Source organism: Lutjanus erythropterus, chromosome 19 (assembly GCF_056507025.1).
Source record: "Lutjanus erythropterus isolate fLutEry1 chromosome 19, fLutEry1.hap2, whole genome shotgun sequence".
Taxonomy (NCBI): Eukaryota; Metazoa; Chordata; class Actinopteri; order Lutjaniformes; family Lutjanidae; genus Lutjanus; species Lutjanus erythropterus.
This window is the reverse complement of record NC_139335.1, coordinates 29,309,093-29,336,587: the sequence shown is the minus strand read 5'-3', so window position 1 is coordinate 29,336,587 and position 27,495 is coordinate 29,309,093. Positions and strand designations below refer to the sequence as shown.

Genomic DNA, 27,495 nt, shown 5'->3' with positions numbered 1-27,495 from the left:
GTATTTTTAGTCCACAGTTTTGAGATTTAACCTATTCTGTCATGCTTTGAGCATCAATCGGCTGAGCTGATCGAGTGCATTGGATGAGCTGCTGTGTGCACGGCTGCAGCCAGCATGTGTGTTTGACTGACAGGGACACAGGGAGGGGGAGAGGAAGGCAGAAAGAGGACTACTGCATGCAGTCTTTCTGGAAGTCATTAATACTTACTCCAGTCACTGCTTTGTCACTTGACCTGCTGCCATAATTCATGGTATTTTCTAGAAAAAATCTGATCCTGCTTGCCCCCCGTGGGTTACCTGGGTCAATCTGCACATCGCTACTTTTTCTTTTGGACGAGTTGAAGCGGTGCTGTTGCTGCAGCTGCACGTGTTGCTGTAGTTGTTGTTGTTCAGTGCTGGTAGGTATTCTTCTCCTTCCTCGAGCAGACTACAGCACTTGTAAGCGTTTATGGGGAGTACGGTCACATTTTCAAAATGTTGGCATCTATCTGGAGCAGAGGGATAGGTTTCTGTGACATCCCTAGTATATAGATCATAATGTATACAAATAGCATGTAGTATGAACTAGGGACACCAAGTTGTGTGAGGAAGAAATACCTCATTTAATCTTTGCTACTCTGCTTGTCAGCACAATGGGGGGAGTTATAAGCCCATTGTAATGTGCTGTCTGTAAGTAGTTGGTGTCCCACATCCCAATGTTAAAGCTGATGTTTAACATCTGCATTCCAAAACAACTGCTATATTTGAGAGCAGTATTTGGCACTATATAATTTGGTACTTTCTTCTTCCACTGAACTCAGCACTGGTTACCACAACCAGGACTGAACTATCGATGATACACTCTGCATGAAATTTATACTCCCCTTCCTTGCTCAGCACGAGAACAATGTTCTGTCAAAATAAAAGACATACAAAGTATGTCCCGTGTTCAAACTTGTCACCCCCTTTTCCATTGCAGAAACGGCAGTGAAAGAACATGAAAAGAAGGGAGGAAACAGAAGGGATAGAGACCAGGTGTGGGCTTACAGGGAGAAGACAGGCAGCATAATATTGTCTAGTTAAATGAGGACGGAAGTGTCAGACTGAACCCTTCTCATCAACATTCTTATAGTCAAACACTCTAAACCTTAAAACCCCGCTTCTTGATCTCCTTCTGACTGAGGAGCTCCACAGCAGAGAGCCGGAGGAGCTGGGAGGAGCAGCTGGACAAAGTGAATCGTGTCCTCCTCTCAGACCAGCCCGGCGTCCTTGGCCATCTTGTAAAAGGCTCCTCTTTGAGCGATGAGTGTGGAGGGGGAGTCAAACTCTTTTGTCTCTCCCTTGTCCAACACCAGGACCCTAGAGGAGCGAGAGAACACTGATGAAATTCTTTCAGTAGCACAGAGAAGTAGCTGTACCACAGCTGCTTCTTATAAAATAACTATCTCTGCCTCATGCACTTGAAGGTGAACATGCACACACCTCATCTCACCTGTCAAACATCAGTGTGTCATTAACGTGACATTATTAACGTGACATTAGAATCCATCCATTATCTTTAGATTACATAAATAACTTGAGATACTGAGATGACAATGCCATGATAATAAGATGCTAGCAAAATAACTGGAGACCATGACCAATGCTGCTACACACACAGACAATATAGGTAAGTAGTAGCATATTAAAAGGATAGACCAGATGTGGTACTTATACACAGTCAATGTATTATGGCAGTCGATACACCCCTGGTTTGGAGAAGCAAACCATATAATTTGGAATCATATGTTGACAATGTGTTTGGGCTATTTATTTTCATTTTAGACCTTTATGGATGCTCAATGACAAAGTAAACTCTGACATTATATATGCATTTTTACTATTTCAGTCCAAGTTTCCAGAGGTTTTAAGTGTACGCTATATTTAGAATATCTTCACCACTTTATTTTGCTGTCACACAGCCTTTTCTGATGGGAAACCGCTGCCAAATATTGCTTTCCCCAAATCAACCAGACTCCTTTGGTGAAATCACTAATTTTACCTTCCTACACCAGTACTCCTGCTGCTTCTCCAACCTGGGGACGTGCCAACCTCCATCTACTGTAGGTAATACACTATGGAAAAGTCCCTCCTACAACCACACTTCACCACTTTGGTGGGGTGGGATGAGATGGAATTACTATCATCATTATTATTATTATAAATAAGACAAACTTTCCCTTTAAAGCATTCTGTAATGGTTAGTAATGTGTAGCGTACAGTACCTTGTATAGTCCATGATGGTGTTAAGGCGATGAGCAATTGTCAGGACGGTGCAGTCCTCAAACTGAGAACGGATAGTGGACTGGATCAGGTTGTCTGTCTCCATGTCCACAGCTGCTGTGGCCTCATCCAGAACCAGGATCTTGGTCTTCCTCAGCAGGGCTCGAGCCAGACACAGCAGCTGCCTCTGACCCACACTGGAGGGAGAGCACAGAGACATGCTGAAAAGAGACAGCATCAGCCAACAAGGGCCACATTTCATCTTGATGGTGTGTTTGGGCTAAGGACCAGGTTTTTGAATGGATGGGCCCCATTTGAGGGTCAGGTTACATCACAGGGGCTCTGGTTCATTTTATCAGACCTGAAACACTCGGCTGTCCGCCTGCTCACGAATGTTTACAAAAAAGAAAAGAGCCTCCATACTGCTCATCTGGTGTAACCAAAGCCTCCAGAACCTCCACCTTGCCATTCATTTTCAACCACGTACTGTCACACCACACACACCCACTTCAGACGGTGTGCACGCACACGCACGAACGTGGCTCCAGGTTAAGGATCTACAGTGAAGATTTAGGCTAAAAACATGGTGTAAATGACGTCTTTCAATGCAACTTGGCATGTCCGGGCTTTATGAGACTTGGATTACAGCAGACGAGCAGTATGGAGGCATTTTATTTTTTTTTCTGTTATTTTTTTCCATTTGAAACCAAGTCACCATTCACTTTAATTGAATGGTACGCAGCTGTATAAAGCAGTTGTACCTGAGGTTCTCTCCTCCTTCACTGCACTCATGGCTGAGTTTGTCCGGCAGGCCGGACACAAAGCTCTTGAGGTGGGAATACTCGAGAGCCCTCCAGATCTCCTCATCAGAGTAGCTATCAAAAGGATCCAGGTTCATCCTCAGAGAGCCTGAAAACAGCACCGGGTCCTGTGGAGGGGGGAGAGGGTCTTAAGTCTTTGCATCAAGTCATGGGGCCATAGGTTTTGTCATCTGTATTTCTCAGATAAGTTAGCTGTGCCCCATTTGGTCCCACCTACAAACCGCTCAGAGGGACTGAAGCTGCTCTGCTGCATATTGGTCACAGAAACTCTGCAACACAGCAAACTATTTAAAGGTTAACCGATTCTCCTCATCAACTAAAACTTCACGAGAGTTACAGTCAGGCTTGTGGAGTAACAGATTCCATTACAGTTACAGATTAAAATGATGAAATCAGATTACAAATACAAACATTTCTCTGATTTCAGCTTCTTAAATGAGAATAATTTCTCGTCTCTTTACTCCTCTCTGACAGTTAACACTACTTTTGAGTTGTGGATGAAACAAGACATCTGAGCATGTCATCTTGGACTCTGATCTTTTTTTTTTTTTTTTTTTACCATTTTATGATATTTCACCATATTTTACACTGCAAAAATAACATGGTGGTACTTAGATTACATTACTGACTACAATCTTTAACAGGTAATTAGTAATTGTATTGGAATACATTTTTAAAGTAACCCTCCCGACCCTGGTGACCTCTCAAGCCAGAGTCTAAAAATACAATGTCACCTTTCTTTTGGGACACAAGCTGTTGTTGTTTCTTTAGCTGGGAAATAATAATAACAGGCTGAATAACTGGCGTCCAGCATATTACCTGGCAGACCATTCAGGAGTCACTGAACTCCTCTCTGCACTGACCTGTGGTATGATGGTGATTCTGGAGCGGAGCTCGTGGAGGCCCAGCTGAGCGATGTCCATTCCATCGATGAAGATGTGGCCCTCGGCCGCCTCGATGATCCGGAACAGGCCCAGCGTCAGGGACGACTTCCCTGCTCCAGTGCGCCCCACGATCCCCACCTTATGGAGAGATATAAAAGAAACTGTCACCAGTCATAGACATACTGTGCACATACATACATTGACTCAGATGCAATACAGATACACAGTCACACACAGTACACACAACCCCTCATCAGTTCATCCACAATCAAAGAACAGACCCCTGGCTTCAGTGTAGTGGTGTAAAGACAGACCTTCTCTCCTCCATTAATCTTGATGCTGATGTTGCGAATGGCGGGGTCCAGGTCGTGGCGGTAGCGCAGGCTGAAGCCTCTGAACTCTATGCAGCCATCAGTGGGCCACCCTGCGGGGAGGCCAGAGGGCTCATGTTTCCACTCTGCCTGGTGGTCAGAAGACAGGCGCACTTTTAAATAAGACTATGAACATCTGCCACAACTCCACTGCCCACCCAGCACTCTCACACACTTTGACTTCTATGGAACTCCTGTCTTGTATTCAGATACATGGTGGAAGTATCCACATCTTTGACTTCAGCAAAGGTACATTAGCCTGACACACCTGATGGTTTGTCACACAGAACGGTGTGGGAAGTCGTCCTCAACAAATATCTTTTCCATGGAGAAAAGTCTTCAGTGTCGTTCTCTGCTCTTCTTTCAATAAAGAAATATTCTCCAGTTCTGATGTAACTGATGCTTTCACAGTATCTACGCTAACCTCTTCAGGAGCCGCCACCGTTAATCCGAGATAAACCGCTGCTGTCACACCTAAAACCACACCCATAGCTGCCAATAGTCCCTCCTAGGGCGGACACAAACTCGACTTGAAGCCTAGCAAGACGGATCTCATGAATCCAGCTGCCATGCAAGGTAAAGGTATATGCAACTATGTAAAAATACTTCAATACATGTAAAATTCTTACTGTGTTGAAGGTATAATCAGCAAAATGTCTTTAAAGTATCACATGTAAGAGTCATTATTATGGGTCAGTGTAACATTATTATACATTATTTTAGAGTTATTATTACTGATGCATTATGATTAGGAAGCATTTTAATGTTTAAGGTGATCATGATTTGCTTGAAAGATCTTACTCTGAAAAGTAACTGGCAAAATAGCTGAAAAATAAATGTGTAGTAAAAAGCACAATAATTTCATTCAAAATGGGTCAGAAAACTAAAATACTCAAGTCAAGTACAAGTACAAGTACCTCAATATTATCCTTGACTACCGAGGTTAGATTCCACTACTGAGAGAGCTACAGTGATACACAGTACAAAGATGCCATTAAAATACATTTGAAAAATTCAACAGCAATGTCATGACTCAGTAACTTAAGATAATCCACACACCATGTTGTGAGCAGTTTCATGAAGGAAGAAGATTTCCTTCTACCAAACTACACCTGCCAACTGGACTACCATCAATGAATTTTTGTTTCTTTGTACCTCTTTCTCTGTGTCGCAGTACTCTTTCACTTTCTCCACAGCAACGATGTTGGTCTCCACGTCAGAGGACATCCTCACCAGCCAGGTCAGAGAGGCAGTCAGCTGCACACGGGACAGAGGAACACAACATGAGCTCACCTCACTGAACAGTTTTCTTTAATTTCATGTGTATAAATACTACTGCCAAATCTCACAATAGAATTCAGATACAACTTTTTCTCTTTTTTTCTTTTGAAATCATATGAGTTTTTGATGAATATCATAACACATCATAAATAATAAAGAGAACACAGTTACTGTTGAGGCAGCTACTCTAAACTCCTTGCAGCGTCAATTTTGACAAGAATTTTTAATTTAGTTTTACTGCTTACTGAAAATTTAAGTGAGTTTTAGTCACATATTAGAGTTTTTTTTGTTTTAGTCAGTGGAACTAGTTTTCATCATAATTTTTGTCAATGCTTTAGTCACAATTTCAGTCTCTAGTTTTAGTCATGTTTTAGGCATAATCTTTCTTTTAAGATCACTTTAAATTGTTTGTATTATTCAAACCTGTTTCTTCTTTATCCTTAAAGTTATTTCATAAACTGTATAGTGTGAATCTTTAAATCAGCAAATTGCCTCTCGTTGATGCATACCTCTACCCCCAGCTAATGTTTCCAACGCAACCCTGTAGTGGGGTAGGCAGTAACAATGTAACTCCTTGTATTTGACATTAACTCACATAATATGTGATTGTGTAACAGACATCTAGTAGAGTTTTATTTGTAGCAGACAAATATGGGTACTGTGTATTAAAGGTTGAGAGATCTCTCGCAGACAACTACTGAGCTACTGATGCTCAAACAAAAATTGTTACTACCATCCCAGGTCTCCCCTATCATATAAGAATGAATGCATAAGTCATTACTGATGCCTCATCATTGGTTATCAGACATGATCATGTTTAATACCTGGTAAAACAGACTTTATTATATATCTTACTTCTGCTAACTTCAGTGTCATGTTTCACTAGAACTCTGTTTTAATAAATCAGCAGTAAAAATGTATGTAAGGCAGATGAATATTATCTGGGAAAGGTCATGTTCTGAATGATGTTAAATGTTCACTGAATGAGATAGTGTCTGTTAATGAGCCGTAAGAAATTCTAGATTAACTTTTAGAAGGAGGAGATGTTTTACTGTGAGTTCAGGTCTGTTAAATGTAACAGTATTTTAACAGAGTGCAGCAATGCACCCTGAACCCACACAGAACTTGAGCTACACTTAACATTAGCCTATGTTTAATTCTAAAAGGGAATTAACATACATTATCAAATTAATCAACTTATGTTATAATTACCTTGACAGACACTGCAAGACGGTGTGTGTCTTTTGTGTTGTGTTTTTGCTTTAACCCTCAAGGCTCTTGTCTTACTTGGAAACAATATGTCAGTCTGACTTTCGGTTAGAATACAAGAGAAAAGTGTCCACAGGCCATTAGTGAAAATAAAGCACTTTGTCAGACTTATTAGTGCTTTGAAATGCTGACTACTGTAATCCAATTAGGTTGCCTGCCCCAACAGAGCCAACTATTTTGTCTCGTCTTTAATCATCAGAGCATAATAAACAGATATTTTGTCATAATTTTTGACATCAACTTTTTTTAATTTATGTCGCAACAATTTAGTCATGAAATAAAGATACTAATGGTTACTTCTTTCCATTCACTTTGCTGTAAGTAGAAATACGTAGTTCAGCGTGTCTCGGTATGAATATGAATTAGAAGGTGCTGATCTGATAAAAAGTCAAACCATATACAAAGCATCCTATTGGATGGACTGGTTTCTAACCTGTCACTTCTCTCTGCACTTGAAGAAAATGTGAGCTGGAACAGTTTAACACATGTGTGACTGAGTGTTCACCTGCAGGGCGTAGGAGATAGACAGCCCCATGATGCCCGGACTGAGGCTCTCTCTGGCTATGACAGCAAACAAAGCGGCACAGGACACGATGACGTTTCCTACAAATTCCAGACGAATTGCCAGCCACCTACAAAAACACAGATTCATTGAAACATTGAGGAGAGAAGACTGTTGTAGGAACAAAGTGGCGCATTCAGAGCAACTAAAGATCTAAAAATCTGTGCACAATGCACACTGCTGCAGCAGGTAGTAAACATAGTAATAGTAGTGCCCCTGACCTGTTTGCTACTATGCTGGGGTAGTAAGCCTTCTGATTGTGATCCACCCGCTGGTCACTCTCACGAATGAAGCGCTCCTGTTCACCAAAGGCGCGGATGACAGAGGTGCCCAGCAGCGTTTCATTAAAGTGGGTGTAGATCGGTGAACGGCTGACAGACTCCAGACGCTTCAGCTGGCGAGAAGACGCCACATAAAACCTCTGGACAGTGGAAAGACAGACAACAGTGACACATTTTTTTTTATATCCACATCAGGTCAATACACGTGAATTTCCCACACAGGAAAAAAGGAAAGAAGTAGCCGTTTCCCCTTCTAAAAACTTCCAACTGACCTGCACAAAGAAGTAGAGCAGGCCAAGAACAGGGATGATGATGGCTACCAGCGGGGTGGCGATCAGGATGATGACACAGGAACCCACCACATTGAACATAGAGCCCATGAACATCTTAATAATGCTGGGGATCACTGAGTCGATGGTGTCCATCTCCTTGGCAAAGCGGTTGACCAGGTTGCCGCTGGGGGTTCGCTCAAAGAAGGACATGGGCGAACGCAGGACGTCATACAGCATGGACTGGTGCAGGAAGCGGGACGCCAGGATGCCCCCGATGGACATGGAGAGGGAGTAACCAAACACTGCCACACCTGCAAGAGAGCAGTAGGGTTCAAAGTATATCAGTTGTCAGGAAAATAAAAGGTTACTGTCCCCACATCATATTTAATCTTTTGGTTTAAAGAGGATATCAAATCATTTGCATTCAGGTTAAAGTCCAAGTGTAGCTACGAGTCACTGTTGTTGAAGTTGAGTTGCAAGTCTTTTCTTTAATTAAAGTGGCGTCTATGGTCACTAGATTGACTCCACCACAGAGCACTGCAAAGAACAGTTTTCTTAATCCCTGCAAACATTCTGAACATTCATTCTCACACAAGAATAGAATTACACTGATCTTGTGTCCTCTCCTATCCTGCAGAGAAAATGTGTTATTTTTATGTGTTTTCAAATTCAAATTCAATCATTGTCTACTCACCCTCATGCTGATTTAAGGTCAGGCTGAATTTTTTAGTCCACAAAACACTGCTGGTGTTTCACAGGAAAACAGTATGGTAGAATCTCTCAAACAATTAAAGTGAATGCTGACCTGTTTTCAAACAGAGGAAACAACCAAAAAAATCAACCCCATAAGATGCCCCCATACTGCTTGTCTGGTGTAATTCAAGTCTCCTAAAGCCCTGACGTCATTTACATCATGTTTTTAGTCTGAGTCTTCACTGTAGATTGTTAGATTGGAGCCACGCACACATCATCTGAACTGGGTGTGTGCGGTGTGACTGTGTGCTTGTGCATGAGGACGGCATGTCGGGGCTTAAGGTGACTTGGATTACACCAGACCAGCAGTATGGAGGCTTTTCTTTCAGTTGTTTTTTCACTTAAATTGCTTCCTGTTTTGTGGAATAAAAAACTAAACCCGACCCTCAATGATGGTGAGTAGAATTTTGATTATTGGGTGAACTATCTCGGAGCCTCTTGGCTCACCGCATAGTTTTGTTCTTGCTTTATTTCTGTATTGCCTATCTCCTCCTCCCTCCCTCACCCCGCCTCACCCTGGGACAGGCCGAGGCCGCCGTACACCCCGAGTCTCATCAGTCTGTTGGGCTGAGTGCCGTTCACCACGGGGTCGTCGGTCCACAGGCTCAGCCAATAGTTGGAGAAGAGGGAAAGCAGGTGGTGGGCGAGGAAGAGCAGCAGACTGATGAAGGACAGAAGCACTCCGATGGCCTTCATATAGGCCCAGAACACAGACAGCTTGACCTGAGGGGGAAGGGGTGCAGGACACCACCATCACACACTGCACATGGACACATGACGATGAATTCTTCACTCTGATGTGGCTGATCATGTCAAGCCTCTACCCACCCGTCCAGTGCTGGCCTTGTCAGCTTCTGTCAGCTTGCCCACATCAGGATTCTTCGCCTTCTTGCTCTCCACCTTGTCCTCTTTGCCTGTCTGGGACAGTTTGGACACACTGCCAACACCCGGACTGCAATTTACACATGCAGGAATACAAAGAAACACACACAAGATGGGATTAGGGATTCAAGCGTGACTATGACAATGGTTAAGGGTTAGGATAAGAATACAACAAAGTTTTTGCATGAGGTCCATTCTGTTTTATTCTTACTGTTACCAACTGTCATGCGCAGAGCCAAACCAACAATAAACAAGACAAACTCTCTAGCATGTACTGTCTGTATCTTATTTCTCTGTGCCACTGTTGTTTAGTTTCACTCACCCAACAAGAGCAGCCGCACTGCCGTTCTCTAGTGCTTTGGTTCCACTCTTTGGTAAAGGTTCTAAAGAAAACAAAAAATTAAGTTTTTATGGCAAAAGATTGATCCCTAAATATGATCTACAACCACTACAGTAAGATCCAAAACAGCTCATATAAAATTCCACCTGGAAGCCAAGACATATAGTCATGGTGTAAAGTGTAGTGCGTGTGCAGTGTGTTTTACCGTTGTCATCAGTGGGATCGACAGCACTGTACGTTTTCAGAAACTCAGCGAAGGCTCCCTCTGTGGCCATGAGCTGCTGGTAGGAGCCCATCTCCGTGATCTCTCCATCCACCATGACCAGGATCAGGTCGGCTTGGGGCAGGTAGCTCAGCCCGTGGGTCACCAGCACACGAGTCTGCACACATTAGGCAAACTTTATCACACTTTTTGTTGTTTCATCTGCCTAAGATCACACTGCACCTGCCTGTTATGATGATATAACTTCATATAATGAGATGCTACCATACAATGAAGCTATATAAGGTGCTTTAGGCTGGTTAGGCTTGTGATCACACACACCTTTTCCTTCAGCAGTCCCTGTGGGCCGATGACTTGATCAAAGATGTGTTTTCCTACATGCGCGTCCACGGCAGACAGCGGGTCATCCAGCAGGTACACAGCACGGTCACAGTAGACCGCCCTGGCCAGGCTCACCCTCTGCTTCTGACCTCCAGATAGATTCACGCCCTGCACAGAGACACACACAGATAAAGACAGAGATAGAGACAAGCCAAAGCTGCTTTATTACTTAGAAGCTGCTGTGCCTTGTCTGCTTATGTTTTAAAACTGCATAACACCAGAATTTTATAAAAATGTCCCTGAAGTCTCTCCTGTGAGGAGTATAACTGAAAAATTGATCGTGGGGTCATCTCCTCTGTGGGTTGAAAACAGAGGGGACATGGTGAGCTGAAGCTCCATCTGCTGTCACTGTCGTCACACCTAAAACCACACCTGTGACTGCCAGTAGTCCCTCCTAGGACGCTGACTGGCTGCACCACTTTTAGTGCGGACACAAATGGATAACCCATCCATGGAGAGATGGATTCTCACGTGATCGCACAAATCCAGCTGCCTCGCAAGGTAAGGGTAAGTGCTACTGGCAATGCAAAAATATGAAAAAAACAAAAACCAAAACAAAACAAAACATAAAAAAACAGTTGCTCTTAAAGGACGGGGCCAAAAATTAGATGAAAACAAAACAAAGATTGACCATCCAGTGTACTGACAATAAAAGCTTTTTTATTAAATTATGGAAATGCCAACATGCTGTGACTCAACTGAATCCTCAGTGCACCAATTCTAGTAGAAGAAATTAGTTCCAGTGGATTCTAAAGTAGTTCTTTTAGATTCTACTGCAGAAATAAAGTAGTTCCTACATGAAACTGTTCATTACACGGCCTGTGAATTAGAATTAGTAACCAAGTCATGATTTTTGGAAGGAGACATTGGTTTTGAATTTTTCAAATGTATTTTTTGGAGCTTTGTGCACCACAAGCAGAGTGCAATTTAGTCCCATTATGTCAGAGAAAAGGCAGACATCTCTACAGCTGAAATCTACAAAACTCTGCAACTCATACCAAAACTATCTAGGTGGATAAATGGCGCTGCAGGCCTGGAGAAAAATACGTATTTTTGATTCTGGGGTGAACTGTCCCTTTAAACTAAACAATCAAAACAATAAACATGATATCAGGTGTCATAAGAACAAAATACAATAAAGTCACAGTCGAGGAGCTTCCAGCTGCAGCCAGCTGTGAAGCTTTCTACCTGTTAATTCAAGAGAAGCATGTCACACGTTTGTAGCCCTCTGCAGATAAACAGATCTGATCTGATACCTTCTCTCCAATCTCGGTCTCATCTCCAGCAGGAAGGATCTCCAGGTCAGGCTGGAGGGCACACGCTTCCACCACACGCTGATACCAGCTCTCTCTTCTCTCCTGACCAAATATGATGTTGTTTTTCAGCGTGGAGTTCTGGATCCAGGCCTGCTGTGGAACGTAAGCCACCCAACCCTGCAGAGCCACACACAGGTTGTAAATGTGATGAAGAACAGTCCTGCTCCCTCTGTCCTGCTGTGCACTATTGTTTTTAGACAGACATGTCTTAGAGGAAAACTACAGTATAATCGCTGTCCTGTAAAAACCACTAATCTTCAAATTTGGTGATTTTGAATTTTTTGAACAACTGAAAGAGGGAGTCCTCCTTGAGATATTTGTCCTGTTTCTTATGCCAAACAAAACACTTATAGAGCGACTGTATCATCTGAAAAATGTGCGGCCATAAAGCTGAAAACATGGCTGCTTTTCATCTCTCCTGAAAAGTTGACTAAACTGTTTTAGTCACACAAGGCCAGAACAAGTGTCAAAATCAGGTGTTTCATGTGTGTACATTTTCTTGCTTGATTATCCTCTCCACCTTCGTGTGTGTGTGTGTGTGTGTGTGTGTGTGTGTGTGTGTGTGCATGAGTTAGTGACTGTGTGTGTGATCACTGGACCTACAGGTTGTCTGCAACCTAATTTTTTGTGCGCATTCATGACTGTACGCTGAAGGACCTATGTGATTCACAATTTTTGAAAAACCTTGAAAACCTTGTTTATGACTGTAATGCCTTTATGGTTTTATGGCCACAGGCATTTTGTTTTCATGCCACCCCATTCTTGTGAATGTAATATTTCAAGAGGGATTTTATTAAACTTTGCACTGGGCGTGTGCATCTGACTGACTATAGACGATTCAAGATACATCTTGATACATGTTCAACGATACGACGCATCTTTGAATTTTTTTGAAAAGCAAATGATTCAGTGCAATATGATTCAGCCCTGCCAAGATGCAAGACGAGACAATACAATGTGTGAATCTTTACATTTTGATTCTATAAATGCTAGATCTGTAGAGTACAATTAGCTGCAAGAAGAAATCCTGATAGTTTTTACTAAGGCTGTCTGAATCGATGCAGTGTGAGAGTGACTGTGTCAGTGTATTTGTGTGAGCGAGTTAGCCACCTTGACAGCCACAGTTCCTTCCAGTTTGTCCATCTCTCCAAGAAGGGCAGAGAGCAGCGAGGACTTTCCTGAACCCACGTGTCCCACCACGGCCACCAGAGAGCCTTCTGGGATACGCACATTCAGACTGCAGACAAACAGAGAGAAAGGACCAGGTTCATGTCTTACAAAACAGTTAATTACATACTTTTAAATCAATGTTTAACAGGGCTGCAACTGACAATTATTTTCATAATCCATTAATCAGCTGATTACTGTCTCAATTAATAGTTGCTTGGTCTATAAAATATCAGAAAATAGTAAAAAGTCAGCACAGGATGATGTCCACAACCCAAAGATATTTAGTTACTGTCATAAAGCAGTGAAGAAGCCAAAAAATATTCACATTTAGGAAGCTGAAATCAGAAAATTCTGAAATTTTTTCTTAAAAAATGACTCAATCTGATTAATCGCTTATCAAAATAACTGGCGATAAATTGAATAATCTATTTATCTGATGTGAAGGCACTGAAGCATGCTGAGGAAAGATGATTCATACCTCTTCAGTGTTGGTGCTTCAGTTCTGGACCAGCTGAAAACTCCATCCACTATGGAGATACTGTGAGGGGCTGGGAGGGAGGAGGAAAAGATGTATTAATGTGCTGTATGTGAAATACCTCCATATACATACAGAGAAAACACACAAAGAAGATGTGCACACAACTGAGAAAAGAGGGAGGGCACATCAGACAGAGCAACAGAAAACAGACACTCACAGTTTGCTACTGGTTTGTGCTCCACGCTGTCTTCCTGCAGCTCCTCGTGTGACAGAAACACTCTGAGCCGCTTCAAGGACACACTGGCCTGCAGGCGGCACAGAGAGGAGTGGGAGGTTGACATCAATGACATATATTAGAGTTGATCAGGTTCACAACTCCTCAGAAGTGAGGCCAAAGCATCTTTGGTCACACTCTGCAGTGCAGGTCATCAAACATCTAAGTGCACATCAAATACATTTTGATGCCCGGCTCAAACACTGATCGCTACTGTGCAGACTCTGGCCCCAGATGACATCACCAGCACTCGTATCTGTGATATTTTGGCTTCAGTTTCGTAAAATGAGAAGAAGTGGAGATCTTTGTTCACAGCCATTAGTTGACATGGGCTGACAGTTCAACAGTTCACTCTGTTTAAAAATATCAGTTGGGAATCTGAGGGAAAAGTCTGATAGAGCATTTGAGAGACATTAGTCATCTTTTGATATGAGAAACATATATGCGCAATAATTAATAATAGAACTGATAATTGCCCCCTTGGTGGGGGAATTGTTACAGTGGTTGAGGTTGTTGAATCACTAAAAATAAGTAATATTAACCCACTGTGTCTCAAATTAAAGTACGCCTCAAAATAATCACATTACAGCTGTAGTATCGAATAATGTTAAGTAACTTTTTAGGCTACTAATATTTTAATTATTTGAATTGAGTTAAAAGTAATTTTACATTTACAGATAGTAAGATACAAACAAAAACATGAATACTATTTGGTATGACTCCAGTGTCCCTGATAGGAGTTCTAAGTTCTAATTCAAATTAAATAGAAAAAAAACAGAAAAAACAATTTTTAACTTGGTGAACTTGGTTCAAAATTAAAAAAATGTGAACTCTGAACACTGTCAGTGGATTAATTGTTTAAGAAAATGATCTTCCAAATGTTTTTATTTGCACAAATTGAGATATGAAAATGAAGTTTCCCGACAAATGAAGTGCAGCTTGTTTTGAATTTTGGACGCTGTGACATTTGTGATCTTGTCCTTCTGTTACCTTGTCCAGTCTGCACAGATGCTGGTGCTAGCTTTGACATCTGTCCTAGCTGAATGATGAGCTCCTGTGTCATTTCATTTGTACATTGTGGTCCACATCTGTCCAACCGTGCTGGACTCACCAAGAAAGGTACACAGACACAGGTGAAGGTGCACCCAGTGTCCAGCGTCCTTGGTAGGAGGAAGGGTCTATTCTACTCTTTTTAAGAGTGAACTTTGAGCACAAACCTCATTCCAGTCACCTCCACTGTGTTGCAGAAATCTCAGAGACAGATCTCAGAACTATCAGCATGGCGAGATGCCACCAGAGGGAAGCAAGTTGTTTTTTCTTTTGTAATTTAGGTGAACTGGTCCTTTAAGACATTCTGAGTTCTTCCCTGGATTGAGGACTGCTCTTCCGTTGTTGCTCAGACTTTAATGCTCTCACTGTAAGCGAGGCGAAGGCTGAGTTCTATGAGCCAAGTCAAATAATGGGTTTTCTTCTTACCTTGTGAAAATCAAACAGGACAGGCGCTGCTGTCCAGTGGAACAATGGAGACGACTGGTGAGACTGAGTGCATGCTCAGCGTGTGAATAAAAGACACACTAACCTGCACCATACTGCTGATGACCATCGGCAGCATGTTGAGAGGAAATCGGAGGATGTTGAAGAGCGCCAGTGACACGAAAGCCTTCTGGGCATCGAGAACGTTATGTTCGTCGATCAGCACATACACGCTGAAGGTGGACAAGGCAACCTGTACAGTGAGCCAGCAGGGTGGAGTAAGACGACAGAGAGACAAGAAAATTAGTTGCCAACTTTGTTGAAAATCAGTTAATCAATTCAGTCATTTTTCAAGACAAAATATCAAACATTTGTCAAACATGGCTCCAGCTTCCTCAATGTGAAGATTTGCTGCTTTTCTTTGTCATTTATGACAGTAAATGAAGACTCTTTGAGGTCCTGTGTCATTTCATTTGTACACTGTGGTCCACATCTGTCCCGCTGTGCTGGACTCACCAAGAAAGGTGCACAGACCCAGGTGAAGGTGGACATTGCGCCCAGGTAGGCGGCCTTCTTCAGGACCTTCAGCTCACTCTCACGGATCTCTGACACTTTGTCCTTGAAGGCCAGCTCCCAGGCGTACAGCTTCAGCACCTTGATGCCGTTCAGCATCTCATTCATCAGCTTGATGCGATTGTCCTTGCTCTTCATCTGAGCCACCTGCTCGACACACACACACACACACACACACACACACACACACACACACACACACACACACACACACACACACACACACACACACAAGAGATTCATCAAAACAAATACAAAATACACAAAGCTTCACGCTGACACAAGGTGAAGTGTGGATCCTCAGAGTGGGACCTTTGTGTGTGTTTCATCTGTGTATGAATGAAAATATTAAGTGCTCCACTGGATATGCACTTATCAAATGCGCTTTACAAACACTAACTTTTCACATTCCTTTTTAAAACTATCCAATTACTTTTTACTCCAGAATTTTTGTGCCCAACTTTGCCACATTTTCGTACACCTTCATTACAACTAGTCACTTTTCTAATCTGCGTTTTGCCACATTAAAATGACAGTTCATCCAAAATTGAAAATTTAGTCACTCACCCCTGGTCAGGTTTAGCTTTTTTTAGCCACAAAACACACTCGCTTTATATATACACTTACATTCTTCAATAAACAATGGACTGCTCCTGTGTTATCAGCACGATAATTCTTTCATCTTGCATTAAAACTAAAGTGACTAAAGTGAGTCCTGTATTACTGCCGCAACAATTCTTTACATTGATTTAGGAATAATCAACAGATTGTTCCACATAACAACAGATACAGGCAACAATACTAGTTAGCTAGCAAGTAGATGCAAAAAAGTAAAATAATTGTATTAAATAGAAATCAGAGATGCATCAATACCAATTTCCTTGGCCAATTCTGATTTTCAATTTTTTAAGGGCCCAACCTGCAGATTCCGATTTTCAGTCTTTCTAAGAACTATAATTGGCAGCATCACAAACATTTTTGCAACTTTTCTTGTAAAATGAAATTGGATCTTCATAATAAAACAGTGACTAAATATTCATTAAATACTATTTCACATTTTCTCCAAAAGTCCTCCAGGTTACAGCCAGGCCTTATTATGGTTTTATATTAATATTATATACAAGAGGGAACAGGATTTCGTGGGGCACAACTTCACGTGATCTCATGTGGAAGCAGATGTAAACAAACTGGAGATTGATGCGGTAAAACTTTGCGGTGTGAAAAACTGAAGCAGAAGTTAAACAAGTCTGGATGAGAAAATGTTTGAGGAGACACATCAGCACAGGCTGTTTGACTGGTTTGACCGGTCACTGGTCAGGGCCGGTCATGCATCCCTAATAGAAATACCTGAATTCAAGATAATCACGCAAAGCAAAGTGCATTCCCTAAAAGTAATCATGTTGCAAAGTGGTTAAAGACAAACCAGACTAAACCTGCAGACATGATTGAACAGAATGGACAAGTCTTTGAGGCATGTGAAAAGGATGAGAAAGACCAAGAAGTGAACCTAGTCATTAAGTTTTTTTACAGCCTGTCTGTGTAGATGTCCCACCTGGTAGGTCTTAGTTTTCATGGCGATGACGGCATTAACAGGAACCATCAGAACCATCACAGCAACTCCAGCCAACACGGATGGACCCAGATTCTGCACAGCAACAGCAAAAGAACAACACATAAAGCGATCATCATCATTTCCAAGTGTTCTCCTCTCATTGGCTGTCCACAAAATGGTACAGATATTATTTTAATACACAGCAAAATGTGTCCATGGCATCAAGCATCACAAACTGTCAAGTACTGAAAGTTAGCAATGAATTCATATTCTTTGATCAGATATTGTGTCCTAAAAATGCTTCACTGGGTAGAAATTACATTTTTTTTGTCTTTAAATGAATCAAACAATCAATTAATTGATAAATGAAGGAACAGCTGGACAAACTAATAAACCTAACAATAAACATAAAACACTTAGATCTACAACAATTAATCAAATAATAAATTAACATGCATTTATTTTGATAATCAAATCACCACTGTGAGTCAATTTTTAATTCAAAAATAAATGAAAATTCTGATTTCAGCTTCTTAAATGTGAATATTTTCTGGTTTCTTTTCTCCTCTCTGACAGTAAACTGAATATCTTTGAGTTGTGGACAAAACAAGACATTTGAGGACGTCATCTTGGACTTTGATTAACATTTTTCACCATTTTATGGACCAAACACCAAACTGATTCATTGAGAAAATCATTGATTAATCGATGATGAACTTAACTGTCAGTTACAGGACTAAAAGTACTATATTAGGCGAAAGTATTTCACCATATTTTATATTGATTGATTAATCCAAAAACAAAAAAGAAATTAGAGTGAATTAGTTCATTTTTGGGACTGTGAACTAAGATCAGAACTTAAAAATGTGAACTAGTTTATTTTAATCCCTGAGAACTGAACTTTGAGCGATGGGGAACTTGGAGCCGCCTGCGGCTGCTCTGTAATCCTACCTGCCAGAGAAAGTAGAGGGCCAGCACCACCTGCAGAGGGGCCGACCATATCATGTTGATGTAGGTGATGAGGTCCATGAAGCGCTGAGCGTCCACTGACATCAGGTTGACGATCTCTCCCACTGTGGAGGTGCGGCGTGCTGCGCTGCTTATAACCAAGGCCTGAAAGAGCACAGCGCACATGCACACAACTGACCGTGAGCATAATCAAACCATGGATGGATTAATGTTACTCTAGTTTTAATGCAAGTTCCCTTCAAATATCATGATGGCTAAATTAATCAAGTAATGACCTGAAAACAGGAAGTGAACAGTACCTATATTCTTTTCTGTCTTCCATCGTCTTTGCAAAAAGCAGAAAAAGAGAAATTCCAAAATCACTCTTAAATGTGCCCGTACCTTCCTGTAGACGGCTCCGATGATGGCAGTGCGCAGACGCATGCCTGACACAAAGCAGACGTGAAAGTATCTCTGGAGGATGAGGGACTGCACACAGGTACATATGAAGAGCAGAGCGGTGTAGAAGTAGCCCTGCCAGGAGGGGGCGCTGGAGTTGTTGACAAACTGGATCAGCAGCCTGGACGGGATCGAGCGAAGAGAGTTTACGGCAAGACAGAATTGAATCGCCAACAATCTGTGTATTGATTTATTTTAATAGTTTAACTCCAAACAAGGTCTTTGCCTCTTTCAAAAGGCAGTGGGCCTCCAAATCTGGCCTGGCTAAGTTATCCGTTTGTGGTGCAGCCAATCAGCGTCCGGGCAGCTATGCAGTTACTAAAATTGACTTGAATGTAAGTCTGATCATATTTCTGATATTAGTGTAGAAATACAGAAAATTCTAAAGGCTTAACACACTTAGCAGCAGTTACACATGTCAGAGAAAAAGAAAGGTTTCTCACCGGAGGATCTCAGGCCCAACGAACATGAGGATGTCCTGGATGATCTTGTAGAGGCAGGATATGAGGAAGTAGGGCCCAAATGTCAGGCACAGCGCCCAAAAAAGTGAGGGCTCCTTCGTTTTCTGGGGGTTTTTCACAATCAAGATTTCAGACTCTTCCACAGCTCGGCCCTCTTTGGCCTCGTTGTGCAGGGCCCGCTTGGGGGAGTACAAAGTCTTCTGCTCTATCCTGGGAAGAGAGAATGGCAGGAGAGGCAAACTGCTGCGATTAAACATTCTAAATAAGTTTGTTCAGACATTAAACATCAGTCTTATTGCAAAAAGGACTAGGAAGTGAAAACGATGAGTTTCACGTGTAGTTCTTAGAGGCTGGCTGAGACTTACACTCTATCCTAAACTTTGTGCAGGCAGGTTTTTGTTGTTGTATTTAATAGTTCAGTTATAATATTGCTGCTCCCAGGTAAGGAAACAATTTATGAGCATTTCCTTGCAGAGGCATTCCCTGCTGTACTGAGCTCCTGACCTTTTGACCTTCTGGCACTCTCTGTTCCAGCGACACACCAGCTGTGGAACCACTCTCTGGGAGCGGTCCTCGGAGTTCAGAGACCACAGGTCCTTTTCCTCCAATGGGCGCTTGAATCCTGTCACCATCATCCTGGTAGAGACGACAGAGGAGGAGGAGAGAAGCACTGAAGTCCAGTGATAAACCACAAACAAGACCAGTCTGAGACACACCGGCCAAAGGAACACAACACACGCCTCTATCACATTTGATAACTTGGCCTGCTATAAACAGCAAATGCACTCACTTTCAGACAAACACTTGTGTATCTCATGTTAAAGAGTTAAACGCTGTCATGCATAATGTCCTCATTAAACCAAATATCCACACCACTGTTTACCTGGTGATCCACCAGAAGGTTATTCTGGAAAGGAATGAAGCTCCAGGCTCAGGGCAGGGATTCTGAAGACAACAACACAAGAGTACAACCAGCTAATTAGTGTTTAGATGGAATCACTGTGATCACACTGAGGTGAAGAGGACATGTGCGTGCAGGTACAGGACGTTAATTGTTGAAGTTTGGCTGCTGATTTTGATCGCTCACCAAACAACACGGCCAGCAGTTAGAGCTGCAGCAGCTGTGAAAAACAGCTCATTAAGCTGATTAAGTTACTTTGAGACACTTAACACCTGATTGCCACAGTTTGCCTCAAAACACTTCCTCTCATAAGTGTTACAACTCAGTCAAACTGGAACACACAGATTTGATTCATATTAGAAAAAGAAACAAATTGAAGAAATAGAAATTACAGAAAAAAAGACATTCCTTATGAATCTAGAATGAGCCTGATCAGTTAGATCAGAACTGGAGAGTGTTTCTTCACTGAAAGAAGAGCAAAGAGCAGTGCTGAAGGCTTTTCTCCATGGAAAAGATGTTTTTGCTCTTCTCCTGACCGGCCTTGGCAAGAGTTTGATTTACATTAGCCCACTGATGCATGAGTTGAGCTGGCTGTAGCAACAGTCTGTCATAGTTACTTGAAATGATCATTTTACAAGTGCTGTTGTCAACTGTCTTAATGAAATGAAGCCAGTCTGAACCAGTTGGCGATTCCTAGTAAGTGAGGCTAACATTAGAGGACTCCACCTCTGTTCATAAAACTTTAATGACAGGACATAAATATCAAGCTTGGCTTAACGCAACAGCAAACTGTGAATTCAAGTTTGACGACTGTCATTTTGTGCTGGAGCACTGCCAACAACAACTAAACATTACATGTAAAAGTTTCCACCTCTCAATATAAACAAGTGCAGAGTGAGAAACCTCAAACAGAGGAGCATGGAGAGAAAGACAAAAGCTGTTTTCGCCGCTGCACTCCAAACTACAGTAACCCCTGACAGTGAAACTGTCTGAGTCAGGCATGTTAGAAACACTCTATAGTTCAGAGCAGCTGCAGAGCATGAAGGAAGAAGAGGAGGCCTCATCTGTGATGATGATGAGTGGGTTTCTGCAGGTTTCAAGACTTTTTAAGAGCATTACAAATGCAATTTAAGACTTATTTCAATTCCATACTGGCAAAAAAGTAAAATCAGTCTGCAACTTCCACAAAAAATCATTTAAAAGCAAGACTGAAATTAGCTTTATAAAAGTAACGCTAACTTCAATTTTAAGACTTGTCAAAATCGAATTTAACACATTTTAAGGCCTAAAAATCAGGTTATTGGACTTTTTAAGGACCTACAGAAACCCTGGATGACTGTTTTGTGTTGATATCAATACAAACCGTGTCTCAAAATGAATAATCTGTGAAGGAAGAGGAGACGTGGAGATCAGTGACATGGTGCGCTGCAATCTGCAGGACGCATGCTTTTTACTTTTCTGACTGTAATCTGATGTTTTCACATCACAAAAGATGAGTAAAGGAATTAAAAACATGAGTGAAAAGAATATTAGACTCATGTAGGATGATACTGATCGGCAGTCTGCACGAAAATAGAATGATACAAGTGAGCAGGTGCACAGCAGCCAGACTCAGGACTGGGACAGGGCTGGGTTCAGCCCGGGCCAAAAAATGCAAACATCTGTGCTCACATATACAGTACAGTACATCTCCTCCAGGTCGTTTCTAGATGGCTGCAGAGTTGCAGTGCACGTCTGAAAGGGGTTAAAGATTTAAAGAGTCTCACCGAGTCCTTCACGGCCTGCGAGAAGAGAGGCGGCTGGTCCGTCAGGCAGGACAGGAACAGAGCAACCAGCAGCAGAGCGTAGTAGATGTAGAAGGTGGTGTACCTCCACACACTCACTGTCGATAGCTTCAAATGAAAGACACAGATAAAGCTCAGAACCCATGGAAGTTGCTGGTGTACGATATTATTTTGTTAGTGGTGCATGTCTGAGTAATATATATAACAGAATTATGTGATCCGTAAACCTGGTAAACCTGGAAATTACTTTTCACATGTGACGAGCTTTATTACAACTTTATTCATCCAGATTTAGTCGAGCGCTGCTGGATCAGGACTGACCTGGTCCAGGGCCTGGAGGATCTTGGACCTGAAGGTGACGGTGGCACACACGAGAGCCAGCAGCCAGAAGATCAGCATCACTCCAGACGACTGAACCCCTTTCATCCGTTCATACTGGATTAACAGGGTGGCCAGCAACTAAAGTGAGAAAACACACACATACACACACACACACACACACATCAATATCATACTTGACAAAACATACAAATATGACTTGAAAAAAAAACACCTCAAGGTGCTGCCACTTTCTTCACAAGCTCTAAATGTTTTCAGTGATTCTCTTCATACCACACACACCCAGTTCAGACGCTGTGCACGTGAACGTGACTCCAAGCTAAGAATGTACAGAGAAGATTAAGGCTAAAAACATGGTGTCAATTGTGTCTTTCAAGTCAACTTGTCATGTTGGGGCTTTAGGAAACTTGGATTACACCGGATGAGCAGTATGGAGGCATTTTACGTTTGAAAACTGGTCACATTCACTTAAAGTGTTTGGGAGATTCTGCAACACATTCTTCCTGTCAAACTCCAGCAGTGTTTTGTGGACTAAACTGAATCCAACGTTCAATCAGTGTAAGAGGGAGCAGATAATGACTGAATAATGACTTTACATAAGAACATCTAAGATCCAAAACACTACAAAAAATAAATGCAGACTAAGCTCTGCTCTACTTGGTGGTGCGTTGATCATTGAGAGTCTCACCATGGTGAGGCCCAGTAAGGTCGGGCTGACGAGGAGGACGGGTGCGGGGACACTGCTGCCATGACTTCTTTCCCAGAAAGAATAGAAAACATCTGACCAGCAGATAATCCACAGTAGAAGGCCAACAGCCTGTGAGGAAGAAGAACAGCTCAAGTCTGTAATATGTCAAACCTGGAACCTTTACTAACACAATATAATCCATACATTACTGTTACATTGAGTGTTTTTTTTCCACTTTCCAAAGTTAGAAACTAAAAGCAAGGTTCCTACACCTTTTCTGAAGTCAAATTCAAGCACTTTCAAGGTTTTCCAGCTCTTTACAGATGTTACTGTGCTATGAACAACCAAAATTGTTTCATGGCAAAATTCTACTGAAGGAAGAGAAATTAAAGGAAAACACAACAAAGTTTCATGTTTCAAAAAGTGTCACCTGTCTGTAAGCAGACTTGGTGTCCTATTAGAGCTGTAACAATGAATCTATAAGTAAATTAATCTCCAACTATTTTGATAATTGATTGATTGGTTTGAGCTATTTTTTGAGAAAATAAAGTCCCAGCTTCTTAAATGTGAATATTTTCTAGTTTCTTTACCCCTCTCTGACAGTAAACTGAATATTTTTGAACTGTGGACAAAACAACATGTTTTTGAGGACGTCATCTTGAGCTTTGGAAAACACTGGTCGACATCTTTCACCTTTTTCTGACAACAGCTAATCAATTAGTGGAGAAAATGATCAACAGAAAATAGATACTAAAATAATAATTACAGGAAAGACAAGTGACAAGTGACAATAGTTTTTTCAAGTGACAATATCGTGACAGGATTAATCAACTAATTAATTGTTCAGTCCAACTTCTCTAATTACAGCTTCTTAAATATGAATATTTTCTGTTTTTCTTCAAAACTAAATTTGGCTCTCTCCAACTTATTTTATTTAATTATCTAAAAAGCAAGCTATTTCGTCAGATAGCCATTTATTGTTAAAGTAAAGCAAGTACAATTTAGAGTAGTTTATTCATAATACAAGCACTTTTCAAACCTTGAAAACACAACACTAAAATAAGCATTTTCAAGAATTTCCTGCACCTGTAAGAGCCCTGTAAGAAAAAAGACACAGAGTCATGGTTTACATGTGTGACAGTGTTACTGTTGCACCCAGTGGAAGCAAACTGCTGCAAGAACAGAAAAAAAACAGATCAGTATCAAGTTATAACATTGAATTTTTAATGTTATAACATGATGTTTTTCACGTTATAACATACAAACTTGTGCTATAACAAGAAACCTCTCTTGTCATTACAATTTATAATTGGGGGCCTGTTTCAGACAATTCCTGTAACTTTCAGAAATTGATAATCTGACATTTATCCCGACTTCACACAATGATGGTCAGCTGTGTGGAGGTGAGAAAGGTGCTAGGGACATATTTTTCAAGTGAGAGAAAGATTGTGACAGAATTAATTAATCAGTTAATCATTTTGAGTCATTTTTTGAAGAAAAACACAAAGTGAAAATTCCCAGGTTTCAGCTATTGTGAAAGTAATCTAATTACATTTCAAGCATTTTATCCCAAATCCAAGCATTTTTCAAACCTTGAAAACACTACAGTAAAATTTAGGTGTTTTTAAGGATTTCCAGCATCCTTAAGAACCCTTTGTAATGAAAAAAGAAAGATCTGGGTCACATTGGAGCGGAAAAAAAAATCTGATTTGAGCCACAATTGGCTGCAGCGTGACTTAGCTTATGTAACAACTGCACAGTTAGGAAGATGAGTGAAAATAATCAAGGGTCACTCACTGTTTTAGCTTTGTTAAGGTGACTCATACATATGTAGCCACGGTTGTGGCTGCGGAGGTAGATGAAGTAAATGGGGGCACACACCCAGAGGTAGAGGCATGGCACCCACACCAGGACAGTGTTCTGGAAGCAGTGGGTGAGGTCTGGATTGGCAGTGTACCATGTGCGGTTCCAGTCCTGGTAGAGACAAGAAGAAAGAAGAAGGTGAAGCCCATTTCTAACCACACATAAACCTTTTCACCTGAAAAGGAATCATTATGCTTCAGTTAAATTTAAAACTGCAATGATCTACTTTAGCCACTAGGGGCAGAGGAACACCAAAACAGTGACAGTTACACAACAATCATATTACACAATTATTACAGCTGGTCATATGGCAGGAACATACAGGACATGTTCAGGCTGTAAAACCAAAATAATGAGCTAAATAAAATCAAAAATAATCATTGTAAAGCTGTTGATAATTACTGACTTCAACACTATGAGTGTAATATGATTGGACAAATACACAGGTGCTGATTCAGCATTTGACTATTAATCAGTTTAATCAAAAATCTCTGATTCCAGCTCATTAAATATGGATATTTTCTTGTTTCTTTACTCCTCCCTGACAGTAAACTTAATATCTTTGCATTGTGAGCAAAACAAGATGAGCATGTCATCTTGGACTTTGGGAAAGAGTGCTCACTGTTTTTCTCCATTTTCTGGCATTTTATAGATCAACTAATAATAGACTTATCATGAAAATAATTGACAGATCATTCAATGATGAAAATAGTTGTTATTTTCAGCCCTATTCAGCATTCATATTAGCAACAAAACTCTTTGACTATAATGTCCAAACCTTGCATGAAGTGTATACCAAGGTATATGTTTAAAGTTTCAAGCAAAAGTAATTTTTGGTCCCAAACTCCCAGGAACCATTTTTACAGAAGTAAAAGGTTCTTTCCATTGTTTGCTAAGATCCACAAAGATATGGCAAATCATACTGCTGTTTTAAAGGTCTTTTTATGCACAGTGTGATGATATAATATTTTGAAAACAGAGGTGTTTTCAGCTTATGTCCTCTGCTCAATATTGCAAAAAACACATAAAATTTAAATTTAGCAATACTCCAAATAAAATCTATTTTCATGCATTTAAAAAAACAATTAAAAAAATAACACAATTGATATTTTCAGGTAAATTCAGTTTGTAAAACAAAAAGTGGGGTGGGTGTCATTTCCAATTACATGAAGCCTAAATAAATAGAAAATACACATTTTAACAAACCTGGTACATGCTGTTAAAACAATTTTTTTTTAAAGATTTTTGAATTGCTCATCTTACCAACCTTCATTTTGTCACTGACCCATAGACCGATATGCTTTGATAGGCCAGTATCGACCAATCAACTATCGGCCGATATTTATCATGCACCAACATAAAGGGGGACACCAGGGACAAGTGTAACATTTTTTAGATTTTCCTCTATAACTCACAGACTAATTGAAACACATGTCATCTTTTGCTGTAAGAAACTTACATATACAGTATGTGTACTAATGAATTAATACCATTGAGTAATTAACTAGTAAGGACTATAATATTAAATCTAGTACAGAGATCAGAGCAAATGTTGGGGGGAAATGAAACACTTTAAAAAGTCGTATTAATACACTGTATCTTAAATAAAAGCACACTTCAAAGTAATGACATTAGTGCTGAAGTATGTAAGCAATAACGATAGAGAAGATTTTTTTGCCTTCAAAACAAAAGAGTGTTTGTATTTTCGCAGAAAACAAGGCAAACACTGACTGACTCAGACCCCATAGTGTCCAGTGTGAGGACAACATGGGGACACTGGCAGGTGGACAGTCGTACCGGTGTTTAAACCTGATGTTTAGTGAAAACAGCCCGACGTTTCTGTTGCTGTGAATTCGGCCTCGGCTGCAAAACGTAACTTAGGTTACCTGGGCTCAGCTCTCTTAGCATGTGCCGGTAGCTAATAACAACAACTGCACAGACTTTGAGATAAGGACAAAAACATGACGCTGGTGGAGACAAACTCACCCAGAACGGGTCGGAACTGTCCACACTGCAGAACTTGTCGAACCCCATTCGCCGCGACGCAATGGAAGTTCAAGTCCTGGCTGTGTTTGTGGAGCTCAGCTTTGGTTTTATAACCTGACTTACTGAGCAGCCGGAGCCAAAGACTGGGGAGTTTCTTCTTCTTCTCCTTCCTGTCACTCTTCTTTTTCTTCTTCGTCTTTGGGGTTTAATGGCAACTTGCATCGTTAGTATCGCATTACTGCCACCCTCTGGACGAAGTGAACTCCTACAATGTCCGGTTTCTCACACTTTTTCAATGTTTTTATTTTATTTTATTTTATTTCATTTCATCTTATTTTTTTAAACAAAATTTACATACATACAACAATTCGTGAAGAAAGCACACACATACAAACGAAAATAGTTGACACAACAGACTAACTTACAAAAATATAAAATACAATACCCTGGAGTTTCACAGCTGAGTGAAGACAAGTATCAATCCCAGTTTTCATAGTTTATTAGTTCTCTGACTCACCATCCAGTTAAAATATATGTAAGCTCCTGGTCTGCGACGTTCAGATTTCAGTCTATCTGCAGATATGGCGGTCAGTTAAAAAAAAATATAAGATAAATAACTTCATGATTATTAGTGGATGGATCGCAGGTGGAAGCATTTCTCCCCCCAGG

At 41.0% G+C, this 27,495-nt stretch overlaps 1 protein-coding gene across 1 annotated transcript; it reads right to left on the bottom strand.

The window, feature by feature from the left end:
* Positions 1-1,082: 1,082 nt before the first annotated feature.
* abcc1 (ATP binding cassette subfamily C member 1 (ABCC1 blood group)) lies at positions 1,083-27,016 on the bottom strand. Its single transcript, XM_084744578.1, has 31 exons — positions 26,827-27,016; positions 24,775-24,951; positions 22,978-23,106; positions 22,272-22,409; positions 21,933-22,058; positions 20,149-20,210; positions 19,770-19,901; positions 19,248-19,475; positions 18,748-18,925; positions 18,349-18,510; positions 17,398-17,490; positions 15,789-15,992; positions 15,379-15,525; positions 13,743-13,830; positions 13,526-13,595; positions 12,988-13,114; positions 11,818-11,994; positions 10,502-10,669; positions 10,163-10,337; positions 9,940-10,000; positions 9,564-9,687; positions 9,251-9,458; positions 7,983-8,293; positions 7,651-7,850; positions 7,373-7,499; positions 5,473-5,574; positions 4,261-4,407; positions 3,926-4,084; positions 3,003-3,169; positions 2,244-2,438; positions 1,083-1,338 (listed from the first exon to the last, which is right to left on the bottom strand). Exons 1-31 carry the CDS (start codon positions 26,872-26,874, stop codon positions 1,230-1,232), a joined length of 4,539 nt encoding a protein of 1,512 aa, XP_084600704.1. The 5' UTR covers positions 26,875-27,016; the 3' UTR covers positions 1,083-1,229.
* Between the last annotated feature and the right edge of the window lie 479 nt (positions 27,017-27,495).